At 45.7% G+C, this 16,636-nt stretch overlaps 1 protein-coding gene across 2 annotated transcripts in view; it reads right to left on the bottom strand.

Annotated features, from left to right (window-relative positions):
* LOC117361173 (translational activator of cytochrome c oxidase 1) overlaps positions 1-16,636 on the bottom strand; it is a 111,566-nt gene that overhangs the window by 45,107 nt on the left and 49,823 nt on the right. For both annotated transcript variants that reach the window (XM_033946154.1, XM_033946155.1), the window contains exon 4: positions 3,859-3,986. In XM_033946154.1, the coding sequence (XP_033802045.1) occupies positions 3,859-3,986 (128 nt within the window). The remainder of the gene's footprint in view (positions 1-3,858; positions 3,987-16,636) is intronic.

Raw genomic sequence — 16,636 nt, 5'->3', positions numbered from 1 at the left:
AATTCTACTACAGTTCGACATCTCAGCTACATTTGATTCAATGGACCATAATCTCCTTCTATTGAAACTCAGTGAAATCGGAACTGGAGGATCAGTGCTTAAATGGTTTAACTCATTCTTAAGCAACAGAGAATATGTTGTATAGAAAGATAACACCTTCTCTCACAGCTGGAGATCCTTCTGCAGCGTGCTGCAGGGTTCCCCTCTATTTTATCTAACTTATTTATGAGCTCACTTGGTGAGATCAAATTCACAAACAGAGAACAATTCCTAACCTACGCAGACATCTTTCTACTGCTGCATATTGATCCTGTTGACACAAACATCACAGAATCAATCTCAGGAGGAATAAATAAAATCTCTGCCTGAATTAATAACAAGCTCAAGCTGAACACTGCCAAGACTAACTTAACATAGTTCCATATCCCTCATCAAACAATCCTTACTTGTGTTAGCCTACCGTCTGCAACGGCACAATGTACAAAGTTCATCCAAAATCCTTGATGTAATCTTGGATTCTACTCTTCCTTATGCCCCTCAAATCTCTAATCTCTGTAGGGAAAAAAGACCATCAGTAGTATGCAACATCTTTAGTTGGTCAGTCCCTTCTTTTACGAACGCCACTGCTCAGCTAGACTATTGCATCTCCCTATATTTGGGAATAGACAACAATCACTCATCAGAGGAACTTATTCAGCTATTCTCCAAACACTACTTCACATCAACCTGAAATCACTAACAGATTGTAGATGACCTTCCCTTCACCAAAAGGAATCAAGTACAAGCGCATCTTCAATTCCTTGTTCACCTTTGTTGCTATCAATACATGGACACTAGAAAGGAGACTTGCTATCAAAAATTAAGAAGGAAGCTAAAAACATTTCTATATGATAAACATATATGACTGATCCAACTTCAACTCCCTAGACTCCTTCTGTGGAAATATAGAGCATGCATTCTTTTTCTTTTTTTTAAATCTTTATTGATTTTTAATCTGAAACAGTGCCATACAAATAAAAGAACAATAATTTTTACATACATTGCACTATTAGCAGTACAGATAACATATATATCATTCAAAATTTTCCAGAATTCCTATATTTAATGGTAACAACATTTCATAGTATATAATATAAAGTGAAGAGAATAAAGTTACCCAAATATAACCATCAATATTTATTTCCCTCCCTCTAACCCACCTCCCCCCATGGATGTGTAAAGGTAAATGTGCAAAAAAAACCAACCACCCAACAAATAATTAAATAAACATTATTATAATTTCACAAATTTAGTCAATGGGCTCCAAACTTTATTAAATACACTACTAAATCCCCTACATTCCGCATTAATTCTTTCATATCTGTACATAGTACACAAATTCACCCACCAAAAAGTGTTAACTTATTCTGTCATGGTTTTTCCAATTACTCGTGATCAATTGAACTGCTATACCTGTCATGATCATAAAAAGATGGTTCTTATATTTATCTAAAGTGGGTTTCACATGTAGTATCGTTCCACATATTATAGCTTCATATGATAGTGGATCATTGAATCCAGAACCAGATTTATTTGTCCCCAGATTGACTTCCAAAATATAAATATAAAAGGACAAAAATATAACAGATGATCCAGAGTTCCTATATCAATATGACAATGCCGGCATCTATTAGAAATGCATTATTTTTCTTGTTAATTTCTAACTAGCAGGCTGTATTGAGACCTGTTAATGTAATTCACAGGATCTGTAGTCTGCCTTCCCTTCATCTGTATACCCACTGAGTTCTCTGAATACTAGAAAGTTTATTGTCTTTTTGTAACTTATTCTTTGTAGCTCCTCGTGTATGCACAGGTTCTTGACACTGTAAATCATCTTGATCCTTTACAGGCATAGAGCGATCCACAAATCTAGATTAGATTAAATAATGATTATAAAGTATCTCTAGATCAAGTTCCGCAATATTTGGCTAAATCTTTCTGTACATTGGCATAAAAGTGTCCTCATAAAATTCATCCTCTTTTTACATTTCTGCCTGTTTCAGGTTGTAAATTCTAAAAATACCATGAGTGCACCCTTTCCTACCAAGCTGCCATTTGGGAAAGGAGTTTAAACATCTATTATTATCCTCTGCTTCCTATTTAAATTTCAGGAAGCAATTAAAAACGTATTTGTTTTCTAAATTTTTGTGTAATTAATTGCAAACTTAGAAGTTCCTCATTTATTTGTAGCTTTATTATTAATCTTTTGTTACCACAAAGAACTTAATGGTTATGCAGTCTAGAAATTGTTGTTATGTTATGTAGAAACCCAGTTCTTTGTTCAGCCTTTTCTTGTTACTTGCAAAATGTCTGAAAACCCAGTTCTTTGTTCAGCCTTTTCTTGTTACTTGCAAAATGTCTGAATATAGCTAGTTTTTAATCAATATAAAAATGTAACAGCTGGTGTAGCCAGGATACTGTGTAAAATGGATTCTGGAGGATCTAAGAGACTGATGTTCAAGCAAAAGTCATGCTATTATAGATTATTACAAAGCTTTATGGTTAGATATGGGAAGAAAATGGTACTCTATGCTCATTTGTCTACAATAGCAGAATATAAAGAAGGGAGACAAATGAGAACGGACAAAAATGACTGATTTAGATAAGGAATCACATCTTACAAGCGGTTAAGCTTTTTTGGTTTGCATCAGTGTGAACAGGAAAACTGAGTAGCTGGGCTTTTTCTATTGCCATTTATATCATCACATAGTGAATTTTCACAGAAATCTAGTAGCTAAGTAAGGATTTAGTCAAATCAAAATCTTTAATAAAAAAAAAAAAAAAGAAGAAAAAAAACTTACCTCTAACTGAATAGTTAAAATCTCACCTAGTTAGACTAGGCAGCTATTTCTAAACACTCAAATTATGGAAATCCCAAGGGCAGATTTGGTTTGGGGAAAACCCCCAATGTGAACTAATTTTTATAACTAGTTAGCTAAATTTAGCTACCTAAGTAGTTGGCCTAAAATTAACCATCTAGGTCCAAAAACAGAAACTAACCCCTTGCCCAACTTCAATCAAAGCAGACTCTCCCCCCACTTGAAATGAAGATGCCCCTCTGTCCAAACACCAAAGTTCCAATATATTTGATACCTCCTCCGCTAACCATGTGTCCAACCCCCACTTTTAACCTTCACAGTTTTAATGTACTGATTATAACCTCTTGCTCATCTGACAGCCAATCTCCCTTCTAAACCTGCCATGCTTAAGAAAACTCTTCATACACAGCAGCCCTGTCAGGCCTACCAGCTACCTCCCTCTACTTCCGACAGTCATGATCCAGATTGTATAAGATGCAACTTGTAACTAAAAACAGCACTTTTAGCTACCTAGCAATTTTTGGACTGTTATACCCTATAGGAGTAATTGTACAACAACAAACCTACATAAAAATAAGCACAGAGATGGTGCATATTATATAAAGAAAGTAGGCACCTACTTGCCTTTATAGAAAACTAATGTAACTTGTATATACACACATATTCACTTTGGCATGAGTGCGTATGCTAGTCACAAAATCTGGTATAAATGCATATTTCAGAGATACCGAATACTACAAATTAGGTGTGCAGGTTATACACATAATTGAGTGCTGTCTGTGTATAGCCAAAGTTATGCTACATGCTGAAGATGTGCATGTAGTTATAAAATTGTATTTAGGCGGAATATTGGAATTTGCTCACATATGTGCATATGTAAATGCTTATGCCATTATTAAGTGTTTATGTGCATAATTGGCATGTAAATGTTTGCATTTACTTTATAGAATTATACCCTATGTTACTTTCAAAAGATATAAAGAGCTGATGTGGAACTGACCCATTCTTGCCCATAAGTAATTTAATCTCGCGACGTGACCTCCTGGTGTTCTCCGTAAGTACCTCAATAAGCAAAGAGGAGCCTCCAGGGCCTCGTCCTTCATACAGGTCATAGGCCTTTGTTTTTTCCTGCAACAGATAAACAGAGATTGATCCCAACATCTTCATTCACACATGCAGATATTTAGAGTGAGTGCAAGGTTTAACTAACTACTGTGTACAAATGGCGAGGAACCATGTTTGTTTCTTAAGTATATAATCTGTCTGTGGGACTCATCTAGAATCTGTAACATTTATGACATGATGCAAAATTGAGGTCTCTACCATGCCAGGATTCTCATGAGGAGCCACCCTGACAATAAAGATGGATATTTTCTGTTGTCTAATAAGATATTTAAAGATATCTATTTTTTCAAATTTGACATTAGTACATTGTGAACCAGAAGTACAGATTTGAGCTTTTAAATATTTGTAATTGCAACAGCATAAAACTATTACAAAATAATAACGACCATCTGTCTAAAAATGGAAGATTAGGTTTTTACCTTTGATAATCTTCTTTCTGTTAGTCTCTGTAGGATTCCATATGATAGGTGTTCAATCCCTTCCTGCAATCCGGGAGTTGCAAAAATCAAATACTTTTTTGAGCACATCCTCCTTCTCCTTAGTCCCAAAGCCAAGCAACACACCTGAACAAATCCATGACAGGGGGAGGGGTACGGGGAAGAGCCCCAGCAAAACATGAAATAAGTAATAAACAGGTACAAAGGCAACCCATAACAACATTGAGGGACAATGTACAAAACTAACCTGTGTGCAACGAGCACCCCAAGAAACAGCCTTCAGCAAAATGTAAGGTTACTAGGCGTCCGGATTTCCCGGATATGTCCTCCTTTTAAGGACATGTCTGGGGATCCGGACGGCTTTTCCAAAACCCAGCACTCTGTCCAGGTTTTGAAAAGAAATCATGTTGGGGGGAGGCATCCGCGCATGCACAAATACAACTTGGTGACCAGATAAGCTCTTGAAACACATAAAACAGACCCCCCCACACACTACCCCATAAAAATTTTAATCATAACTTTAAAATTCAGCCTCCAGACCATCATCACCTGGCCGCCTGGCATAGGAAAGCCTAGTCGTCCAGCCCAGAGGCAGCTTAAGTCATCTTGGGAGTGGGTTAGGGACCCATAGAGATGTGGACACATGCCCATAAGCCCCTGTAATCACTGCATTGATACTTAAACATGTGCACTCCCCTATACACCCCCAAAACCCTTTTGTACTGGCATACAAGTGGCTCCTGCAGCCATAAGGGCTATTGGAGTATGACATCATCATGTCACATCAGTGCATGCGCAAATGCTTTCCTGCCTGATGACAGGCAGCAGGGGCTGGGGCGTAATGGGGCAGGGATGGGTGGAACTGGGCGGGTCTAGAGATCCGGATTTTACTAACGGAAAATCTGGTAAACCTAGCAAAGCGCATACTCACAGAAAATTCCCCACAGGATCAGTCAACTGGCTAAAAATCTACAAACCTCTAAGAATAACCGAGGGAGAAAGAAGCAGGCTATTCTATACAACTGAGTGTACACAGAGAAGGCAGGTCATATGGAATCCTACAGGGACTAACAGAAAGAAGATTATCAAAAGTAAAAACCTAATCTTCCATTCTGTTATGTCCCTTTCAGATTCCATACACTAGGTGAAGCACCAAAGCAATGGTAGCAGCTAGGGAGGGACAGAAGAGCCTGCCCTCAACACAAAAGTCCCAAATGCCACATCCACTCAGTAAAACCGGGTAAAGGTATGAAGAGAGGACCAAGCAGCCTCCCTGCAAATTTCAACGGATGAATCATGCAAGACTCCGCCCATGACATAGCAACATTTCAAGTTAAGTGGGCCTTATGAGAAACTGGCAGCTGCTTGCTGCAGGTGATGGAAGTTGTGAAAATGGCCATTTGAAGCCATCAAACAACTGAGGACTTGGATGCCGGCCAACCACAGCAAGGCACAGCAGTCAAGACAAAGAGGTGATCAGACAGCCGAAAATCATTAGTCTTCTCCAAATAGTGGAGCAACCAACTTGTGCAAGATCTGATTATTGTGCTCCAAACCTGTGGAATGAAATGCAGGCAAATGAATCTCCTGTGGAGAAAAACCGCCACAAGTACAATCACCTTAGTGAAAGCGTAGGGAGCTGTTGCTAAGCCAAAGGGAAGAGCCACGGACTGGAAATGCTGTTGCAGAACATGGAAACGCTGAAATCCATGATGCTCTGGAAATATTGGAATATGAAGGAAAACTTCCTTGAGATCCAAGGACACTAGAAGTCCCCAAGAGAGACAGCAGCAATGACTGTGCACATGGTTTCCATTCGGAAACGAGGAAGCGATTGAGCGACTTGAGATCCAGAATGAGCCTTCAGTCCTCTGAGCTGTACTTTGGCATGATAAAGTATAAACAGTATCTGCTGAAGCATGATTTGTGTTCTGAAACAGGTTCTAGTGCTCGGATGTGCAAGAGATGCTGCAAAGCAGTACGGTCTTTTGACTCCTTTTCCGGTCATCCTGCTGTTGGCGAGTCCAGAAACAAATCCGAAGACAGGCAAAAGAAATCTATCTTGTTCCCCTCCTGAATAATGTTCAGTACCCATTTACCTGAGGACATGCGAGTTCACTTCTGGTAAGGCTGAGCGAGGCGAGCCTCTGAAGGGCTGTTTAGGAGCAGTAGTTGCCTGGGATCCGGAGGTCTGAGGACAGCTGGAATTGGAAGCATTGTTACGGGGACTGTATCCCTGAGAATAATTCTGGGAGGAAGAGCCCAATGATCTCTTGACAAAAATGGCAGGGCAAAAATTACTACTGTCCCCTCCCAAAGTCTGGCGAGACTCGTCCACAGGGAGAGACTTAGGGCGGTGATCAGTAACATCGGCCATGAGGTCATCCAGGCCTGTCCCAAAAAGAAGTTGATTCTGGAAAGAAAGTCTATTTAAAGTGGCCTTGGAGGTAGCGTCCTCAGCCCAAAGACAAATTCAAAGAGGCCAGCATGCAGACACTGCATAAGTGTTAAGAACTCAAATGAGATCAGAAAGGGCGTCCGCTCCTGAATCCACACCATCCGGCACTAGCTAGGACAGACATCCAATTCCACAGAGGGCACTCTGCGCAATCTCGTGTGACAAGCGCAAAAGAGGCACTGCTGCCTTGATGCCTGAATAAGCCACTTCATAAAGGGTTTTTTTTTTTGTGTGTGTGTTTTTTTAACATAATATCCACTGTGCGATTTTGGGAGTCCTTAAATACCTACACCTCCATCACTAGGGAGATCTATATGCTGGGTATCCTGTACCACGGTGGAATCCACCTTAGGGTGCTCAAAACTGCTGAAAAGCAGAAGCCAGTGGAGAAAGCTTAGACATAGCTTGAGAGAGCCGGAAAGAGCAGCCTGGGCATCCTATTGCACTGTAACCAGACCAAAAAGCTGTGAATGGGCTGGAAAAAAGGAGGACATTAGAACTGTCCATAATCGAACATTGTGACGTGGAAAGAGGAGATTCCATTTTTTTTTAATCTTTCAGAACCCCAGCAATAAAATAGTAGATAAAGCCATGCTTAAAAGGGCTACTGACGGAGGGGTCCTTATCCAAATCCAGACTCTCACGACAACCATGTTGACTAGTTCCAGCAAGGGTATCATCCAGATCCAAAATAAAAGCTGTGTCAGGAGACAAAAGTGGCATAATATCCATAGGGCATAATGCAATTGAGTTCTGCCATAGCCAGATGAGAGGGCTCCTGAAAAGGGATCTCAGTCACTGGCGCAACTGGATGCGAAGAAACTGATGCACTTGCCGGCTGTGTCCGAAGAATACACTTTCCAGAGACGCCTAAAAAAAGTCTGGTGAAAATTCACACCTTGTCCACTGCAGGGCCCTGCTGAGGCACTCACAATGTGCCAAAAGATTCCCCAGACTCAGAACACAGGCATTTGGTGCTAAACTCCAGAATGGCCTTTGGGCAAGATAATTTTCTGAAAGTATGGCCCCAGGCCAGCTCCCCAGCCATGGAGGACCTGAAGGAGACAAAGCCCGAAGCTCCTTACCCCTCCCCCAGTACGCTGCGGCACATGGTATACGGTCACTGATCTGGCGCCAATACAGCACAATCAATACACATATTTGACAGATTAGGGGCTGGGGAGTTCATCCCAAATGATTTTTAATCAAATCAAGGGGTTTGAGGCAGAAATCAAACTTAGAAAAAAAAAATCAATTAAAATCTAAGATGGCTACCGCTAAAGAATTCACAACAAAAATGGCAAAAATAAACAAAATCCGAAAATAAAAAATAACGATTTGGGTTTTGGGGAGGTGGGAGACCTGAACCCTACTCTCAGAAACTCTCAAAAATAAGTTTTAAAATGTTTTACAAACCACCCCTGAAGTTCCCACAGGAAATAATGGTGGTTTACTCACAGTCTCCGAAGTGCCAGCCTGTCAGCTCTTTTACACAGCAGCGAATGGAGGAAAAGGATTTTCTGCTTCAGAATAGCTTCAAAATTACCAGACTTGAAGATTTTCAGACTGCCAGCTCACCGAACACCGACTGTAACCTCCGCCCCCACGGATCCTCTCCAAACGACGGGAGTGGAAAATGCAGCCTGCGCCCTGAAACCTGTGGGAGTTTCACTCAGGACACATACAGCCTGTGCTTAAACCCGACAAGGTCAACGGGCAAACAAACACTCAGGAGAATGGAACTTGAGTCCAAGAATGGTGGCACACACAAATCCACCAAACTTTCTCATGAAACAGCAGTCCGGACTCAAGGGACTGCGTTCTTTCCTCCAACAGGAGACCACCGGAAAGGGGTCTCAAGACACTGAAGCCACCAAAACAGACAAATTTTAAGCAAAATAGAAGACAAAGATGCAGAGCATATCCAAAAGACTTCTGCATGGATTGCTTGCAGAAATTGAAACTGCAGGTGGCTCTAGCTCTCACTCTAAGGGGGAGGAGCATGTGTTCAAAAAAGTGTTGGGAAGGAATTGAACACCTAGCGTATGGAATCTGGAAGGAATGTAACAAAGCACTGTAACGGGTGTTATCCAGGACAGCAGGCAAATATTCTCACATATGGGTGACTTCATCCACGGAGCCCCGGTATGAACAGCTGCTACAGTGTATGTACACTTTAAGAACTTTAGAAAGTTCACGACTGACTGCACCGCGCGAATGCCTTCCTGCCCGACATAGGTGTGCAGTTCCACAGTTCAGTAAGCTAGCTAAGAAGCCAACCAGGGGAGAGGGGTGGGTTGTGAGAATATCTATCTGCTGCCCCTAGATAACACCTGTTATGGTACGTAACTGTGCTTTATCCCAGGACAAGCAAGCAGCATATTCTCACATATGGGTGATTGCCAAGCTAACCAGATGGTGGGAGAGTTAGCCTTTAGGAAAATAAATTTTGTAATTCTGCTTGGCCGAAGCGTCCATTCTGTCAGGAATAAGATTCCAGACAATAATGTGAAGTGAAGGTATGAACTGAGGACCAAGGAGCAGCTTTGCAGATTTCATCAATAGGAGTAGAGTGGAGAAAAGCTACTGAAGCTGCCATAGGTCGAACTTTATGGGCTGTGACCAGACTCTCCAGTTGCAGCCCAGCCTGAGCATAAGAAAAAGAGATGCAAGAAGCCAAAAGGTTGGAGAGCGTTCTCTTGGAAACAGGGTGCCCCAACTTGTTTGGATCGAAAGAGACAAAAAGATGGGGAGATGATCTTTGTGATTTAGTTCTTTGCAAATAGTAAGCCAATGCTAGTTTGCAGTCCAGAGTATGAAGAGCCTGTTCTCCAGGATGAGAATGAGGCTTGGGAAAAAATATTGAAAGAACAATGAATTGATTGAGATGAAATTCAGTGATGACTTTTGGTAAGAACTTTGGATGAGTACGAAGCACAATATTGTCATGGTGGAACACTGTAAATGGTGGATCCGCCACTAATGCTTAAAGTTCACTCACTGCGGGCAGAAGTTAGAGAAATAAGGGTAGGGGGGAGTTGCTGCGTTGTGGTTCTGTTTTTCAAAATTGTGAGCTTGTTTATTGCTTTGTTATGCTGTATCTTTCTTTTTCTTTGACGAGCTCAATAAATATATTTACAGATATGAGATTGGCAGGGGATTATGGCACTCCCTAAACCGGGAAAGGATGCTACTTTATGTGGGAGTTGTAGACCTATTTCATTATTGGGCATTGACACCAAAATTTTGGCTTGTATTTTGGCTGATCGCTTGTCTGCCCATATACCGGCGCTAATCCACCATAAGAACATAAGAATTGCCACTGCTGGGTCAGACCAGCGATCCATCATGCCCAGCAGTCCGCTCACACAGCGGCCCTCTGATCAAAAGACCAGCGCCCTAACTGAGACTAGCCCTACCAGCGCACGTTCTTGTTCAGCAGGAACTTGTCTAACTTTGTCTTGAATACCTGGAGGGTGTTTTCCCCTATGACAGACTCCGGAAGAGTGTTCAAGTTTTCTACCACTCTCTGGGTGAAGAAGAACTTCCTTATGTTTGTACAGAATCTATCCCCTTTCAACTTTAGAGAGTGCCCTCTCATTCTCCCTACCTTGGAGAGGGTGAACAACCTATCCTTATCTACTAAGTCTATCCCCTTCAGTACCTTGAATGTTTCAATCATATCCCCTCTCAATCTCCTCTGTTCGAGGGAGAAGATGCCCAGTTTATCTTTCGCTGTACAGCAGCTCCTCCAACCCCTTAACCATCTTAGTCACTCTTCTCTGGACCCTTTCGAGTAGTACCATGTCCTTCTTCATGTACGGCAACCAGTGCTGGACGCAGTACTCCAGGTGAGAGCGCACCATGATAACCTTCTCCGATCTGTTCGTGATCCCCTTCTTTATCATTCCTAGCATTCTGTTCGCCCTTTTCAACGAAGACGCACATTTCATGGACGGCTTCATCGACTTGTCGATCAGAACTCCCAAGTCCCTTTCCTGGGAGGTCTCTCTCAGTAACACCCCGGACATCCTGTATTCGTGCATGAGATTTTTGTTACCGATATACATCACTTTACACTTATCCACGTTGAACCTCATCTGCCATGTCGATGCCCATTCCTTGAGCCTGATTATGTCACATTGCAGATCTTCGCAATCCCCCTGCATCTTCACTACTCTGAATAACTTCGTATCGTCTGCAAATTTAATCACCTCGCTCGTCGTACCTATATCCAGATCATTTATAAAGATGTTGAAGAGCACAGGTCATAGAAGGGAGGCAGGCGGCGGATGGTATTTGGCGGGTGTTGAACTTGGTTTGGCAGGCACAGCGATCGGGGTCTGCGTGGGTGGCAGTAACGGTGGACGCCGAGAAAGCACAGTTACTTACCGTAACAGGGCCAGCAGGCAGATATTCTCTACATGTGGATGACGTCACCGACGGAGCCCACTAGCGGACTTTTTCGCAAGCAGACTTGTTCGAAGACCTTCAGGCTTGCGATTGGCCCGCACATGCATGCGTGCCCCTCCCGCCCTGCCTAGGGCATGCGTCTCCTCAGCGTGTCCTCAGTTCAGATAGCTAGCAAAGAGGTGGGTGGGTTGCTAGGGGAGGTGGGTGGGTTGCGAAAATATCTGCCTGCTTTCCCTTGATAACACCTGTTACGGTAAGTAACTGTGCTTTATCCCAAGACAAGCAGGCAGCATATTCTCTACATGTGGGAGACCTCCAAGCTAACCATAATGGGATGGAGGGAGAGTTGGCAATTTCAGGAGAACAGATTTTGCAAAACGGACTGGCCAAAACGGCCATCACGCCTGGAGAAAATATCCAGACTGTAGTGCGAGGTAAATGTATGAACCGAGGACCAAGTGGCAGCCTTACAGATTTCCTCGATGGGAGTTGAGCGGAGGAAAGCAACGGACGCCGCCATCGATCTGACCTTGTGGCCTGTGACTCGACCCGGCAGGGAGAGACCAGCCTGAGCGTAACAAAAGGAGATACAAGCGGCCAATCAGTTAGAAATGGTCCGCTTAGAAACAGAGCGACCCAGACGATTAGGGTCGAAAGAGAGAAACAGCTGGGGAGCAGAACTATGCGGAGCAGTGCGCTTCAAGTAGAAGGCCAGCACACGCTTACAGTCCAGAGAATGGAGAGCCACTTCTCCAGGGTGAGAATGGGGCTTTGGAAAAAACACAGGAAGAACAATAGATTGGTTGATGTGAAAATCAGAAACAATCTTAGGCAAGAACTTAGGATGGGTACGGAGAACCACCTTATCATGATGGAAGACAGTGAAAGGTGGGTCCACTACCAAGGCTTGAAACTCACTGACCCGACGGGCAGAAGTGAGAGCAATAAGAAACACAACTTTCCAAGTAAGGTATTTCAAGTGAGCTCGCACAAGCGGCTCAAACAGAGGTTTCAAATGAGCGAGGACCACGTTAAGATCCCAAACCACCGGAGGAGGTTTAAGGGGTGGATGAACGTAGAAAAGCCCTTTCATGAAGCGGGAAACCACAGGATGAACAGAGATAGGCTTCCCGTCAATCGGCTGATGAAAGGCAGCAATGGCACTAAGGTGGACTCGAACCGAAGAGGACTTGAGTCCAGCGCCAGACAAGTGCAACAGATAATCCAGGACAGCAGACAAGTAGGCAGACAGAGGCTCCAACTGCCGAGTAGCACAACAGGAAGAAAAGCGGGTCCACTTCTGATGGTAACAGTGGCGAGTGTACTCCTTCCGAGACGCCTCCAGGACATCCAGCACAGGCTGGGAGAGCTGGAACGAGGGCATTAAGTCTCGAGGAACCAAGCTGTTAAGTGCAGAGACTGGAGGTTGGGATGAAGCAGAGAACCCCAATTCTGCATAAGTAGAGAAGGAAAAATAGGCAGAGGAAGAGGCTCCCTGGTACTGAGTTGCAACAGAAGGGAGAACCACGGCTGTCGGGGCCACCGAGGAGCTATTAGAATCATGGTGGCACTTGTGGACTTGAGATTGACGAGAGTCTTGAGAATCAGAGGGAATGGGGGGAACGCATACAGGAACTCGTTCGTCCAATCCAGAAGGAAGGCATCCGCCTCGATCCTGAGAGGGGTGTAAACCCTGAAGCAGAAACGGGGCAACTTGTGATTGAGGGGGGATGCGAACAGATCGATGTCCGGAGTCCTCCAATGAGCAAACACCTGACGCAGGGTCCCGGAGTGGAGTGACCACTCGTGGGGCTGCAGAAGATGACTCAACTTGTCTGCCAGACAGTTCCGCTGTCCCTGAATGTAGACAGCTCGATTGAATATGTTGCGGCGGATGGCCCAATCCCAGAGCCGCAATGTCTCCAGGCACAGGGATCTGGACCCCGTGCCCCCTGTTTGTTGATATAATACATGGCGACCTGATTGTCCATGCGAACCAGCACCACCCAGTAGCGAAGCAGGTGACAAAAGGCCTTCAGAGCGAGGAAAATCGCTCGAAGCTCCAGGAGATATATGTGACAAAGGCAGTTGGCACAGGACCAAAGACCCTGGGTGCGCAGACTGTCCAGATGAGCCCCCCAAGCATAGGTCAACGAGTCCATCATGAGGACCTTTTGCGGAGGAGGAGCATGAAACAGAAAACCTCTGGAAAGATTGGAAGAGAGCATCCACCAACGGAGAGACCTCTTCAACAAAGGGGTCACAACAATATGTCAAGAGAGAGGATCTGGATCCTGTTTCCACTGGGATGCCAGAATCCATTGAGGAATACGGAGATGAAGTCTGGCAAAAGGAGTCATGTGAACCGTGGAGGCCATGTGACCTAAGAGGACCATCAGGAGCTGAGCTGGCGCTGAGGGCAGATGGATCACCATTTGACACAAACGGATAAGGGCCTCTTGACGAGGCTGAGGCAAGAAGGAGCGTAGACGAACCGTGTTCAGGACCACTCCGATGAACTCGAGAAACTGGGACGGGCAGAGGTGAGACTTGGGAAAGTTCACCTCGAAGCCGAGACTCTGAAGGAGCACGATTGTTTGATTCGTCGCTCGCAGGACTTCGTCACGGGAGGACGCTTTGATTAACCAGTCGTCGAGGTAGGGAAACAACTGCAGGCTGCGAAGGTGCAGGGCCGCAGCTACTACATTTCGTGAAAACCCTCGGAGAGGCCACCAGGCCGAAGGGAAGAACACGATACTGAAGATGGAGATCCCCCACCCGGAATCTCAAGTACCAGCGAGAGGCCGGATGTATCAGAATGTGCGTGTATGCCTCCTTGAGGTCCAGTGAGCACAGCCAGTCCCCCTCGTTCAAGAGGGGACACAACGTGGGAAGGGTGAGCATTCTGAATCGTTCCCAGACCAGGAACTTGTTCAGAGCATGGAGATCCAGAATCGGATGCAGTTCCCCCTTCTTTTGGGTACCAGAAAGTACCGGGAATAAAATCTGGAGTTCCACTGTTCCGGGGGAACCTCCTCGATCGCCCGAAGGAGAAGCAGGACCTGAGCTTCCTGCAGAAGGAGAGGGAGCTGAGACTGAGCAGAAGGAAACTCTCTTGGAGGCATATCCGGGGGTACGTGACTGAAGTGGAGAGAGTACCCCTCCTGGATGATAGACAGAACCCAACTGTCAGTGGTAAGACCTTCCCATTGGGTATAGAAATGATGGAGACTACCCCCGATGGAAAAGGGGGAAGGTTCCGGACTGGAATTGTCAAAAGGACGGCCCGGTCTTTGCCGGGGCCAGCGGCTGAGTCTTAGTTTGACGTGGCTTCTGCTGCTGGGGCCGTTTCGCAGGAGGCCTTGAGAAAGCAGGGGTGGATTTTTGTGGGTACCTCCGGAGAGGAATTTTATATTGGAGAGGCGGAGGAACCTTCGGCTTAAGTTTCACCAGAGACGCGAAGGACCGCTCATGGTCCGAGAGGTGCTTCGTGGCAGCCTCGATGGAATCATCAAAGAGCTCATGACCCACACACGAGAGATTGGCAAGGCGATCCTGGAGATTCGGATCCATGTCCACAATTAGGAGCCAAGCAAGGCGACGCATGGCAATCGCAAAGGTTGTAACTCTCGAGGACAATTCAAAGGCGTCGTAAGAGGCCTGAAACATATCGGAGTTGGGAGAGGGTCTCCTCGAGGAGATGAAACTCCCAACGCCGAGGCTCTGGAACGACCTCTCGGAACAAGCGAAGGGCATCTATACAGAACCGGAGGTAGGAAGTGAAGAAGAAGTTGTAATTAAGGACACGGTTCGCCATTATTGAATTCTGATAAAGGCGGCGACCAAATTTGTCCATTGTGTGGCCCTCCCTGCCCGGAGGGACAGCAACGTAAACCTTCTAGGAGTTAGACTTCTTCAAGGAAGACTCAACCACCAAGGATTGGTGGGAAAGCTGAGCACTTTCAAACCCTTTAACCGGGATAGTCCGGTAACGGGACTCCAACTTGGAGGGAATAGCCGTGACAGCATACGGTGTCTCCAGGTTCCGGAGAAAAGTCTGTCAAAGAACCCGATGCACCGGAAGGTGAAGCGCCTCATGAGGTGCATTGTCAACTCCCAATTCCGCCAGGTATTCCTGGGTAAAGCGGGAGTCGGACTGAAATTCCAAGTTCAGAGCTCTGCCCATGTCAGAGATAAAACGAGAAAAGGAGGAAGTCCGAGAAGAAGATTCATCCTCCGGGGGAGACTCCGACCGAGATCGGGGTGCAGCTGAGAAAAAGGGAGAAACTTCCCTGGAATAGTAAGCCGGAGCCTCAGCGTCCCGCGAACGGAAGACTGAATAAGTTTGACTAAGGCGAGTAGGGGGTGTCGAGGAATAGCCCCATGCCAGATGGACCGGGGAAGAACCTGGAGTCCGAGGGAATCACTGGGGAAGCCTCAGGGAAGACGGGGTATAGGAAAATTCCCCAATTGGCTTCGAAGTAGGCTCATGAGAAGCCGGAAAGCGCCTCGAAGGGGAACAGACACTAGAGTCCAATTCGAGGACAAGTGTGTGTCTAGACGGTCTCGAGGTCGGAGACCTACCCCGACAGGGCGGGGAAGACCATGGCTTTTTAGAAGAGACAAGACTCGCTGCAGTAGCAGGGGAAAATTTGGCCCCCGGCCTGGACCCCCGAAAAGTCACCGGCGAGTCAGGGGAGGAGGATCCGCTCAAGGGAACCCAACGAGTCTTACGGGTAAGGCCTCGAGAGACGAGGGGATGCTCAGGCTGGTCAGACTGCAACTGGGTTGAGACCGAGGTCAAAGGCGTCGAAGCCGGGACAAGTTGGCTAACCACCGAGGAAAACTGCGTGGTAATAATAGCCTTAAGCGTGTCCTCGAACATAGGCATTGAGACCAAAGGAAGGTGGGTCAGAGGTGCAGCAGTGCGCTCCTTCGGGGGCGACCTCGAGGAAGAATATTCCCTATGTGAGGAGGCATGCTTAGAGTGATGTCTCGAAGAGGCCGACGAGGCGGCGCTGACATGAGACTCCGAGGTAGGCTTCTTTGCCGGCACACCTGAGGAGGAAAGAGAAGACTTACCCGAGGCCGGAGTAGCAGGAGGGGCCGAGGCCGGAGCCTCTGAGGCCGATGGGGACTTCGAGGCCAAGGCACTCGAGGGCGCCAAGCTCGAGCCCTGTCCCACAGGATCCATGGGGCCAAAGAATTGGAGAATCTTGGCCACTCTCCGACGAAGAGCCTGCGGTTGCAAAGTCGTACAACGGGGACACGACTCAGCGCGGTGCTCTGCACCTAGGCACTCCACACACCAACGATGAGGATCAGTGATGGAGATAACCCGGTTG

The sequence above is a fragment of the Geotrypetes seraphini genome, chromosome 5, assembly GCF_902459505.1.
Source record: "Geotrypetes seraphini chromosome 5, aGeoSer1.1, whole genome shotgun sequence".
NCBI classification, from domain to species: Eukaryota; Metazoa; Chordata; class Amphibia; order Gymnophiona; family Dermophiidae; genus Geotrypetes; species Geotrypetes seraphini.
This window is presented reverse-complemented; position numbering and strand designations above follow the sequence as displayed.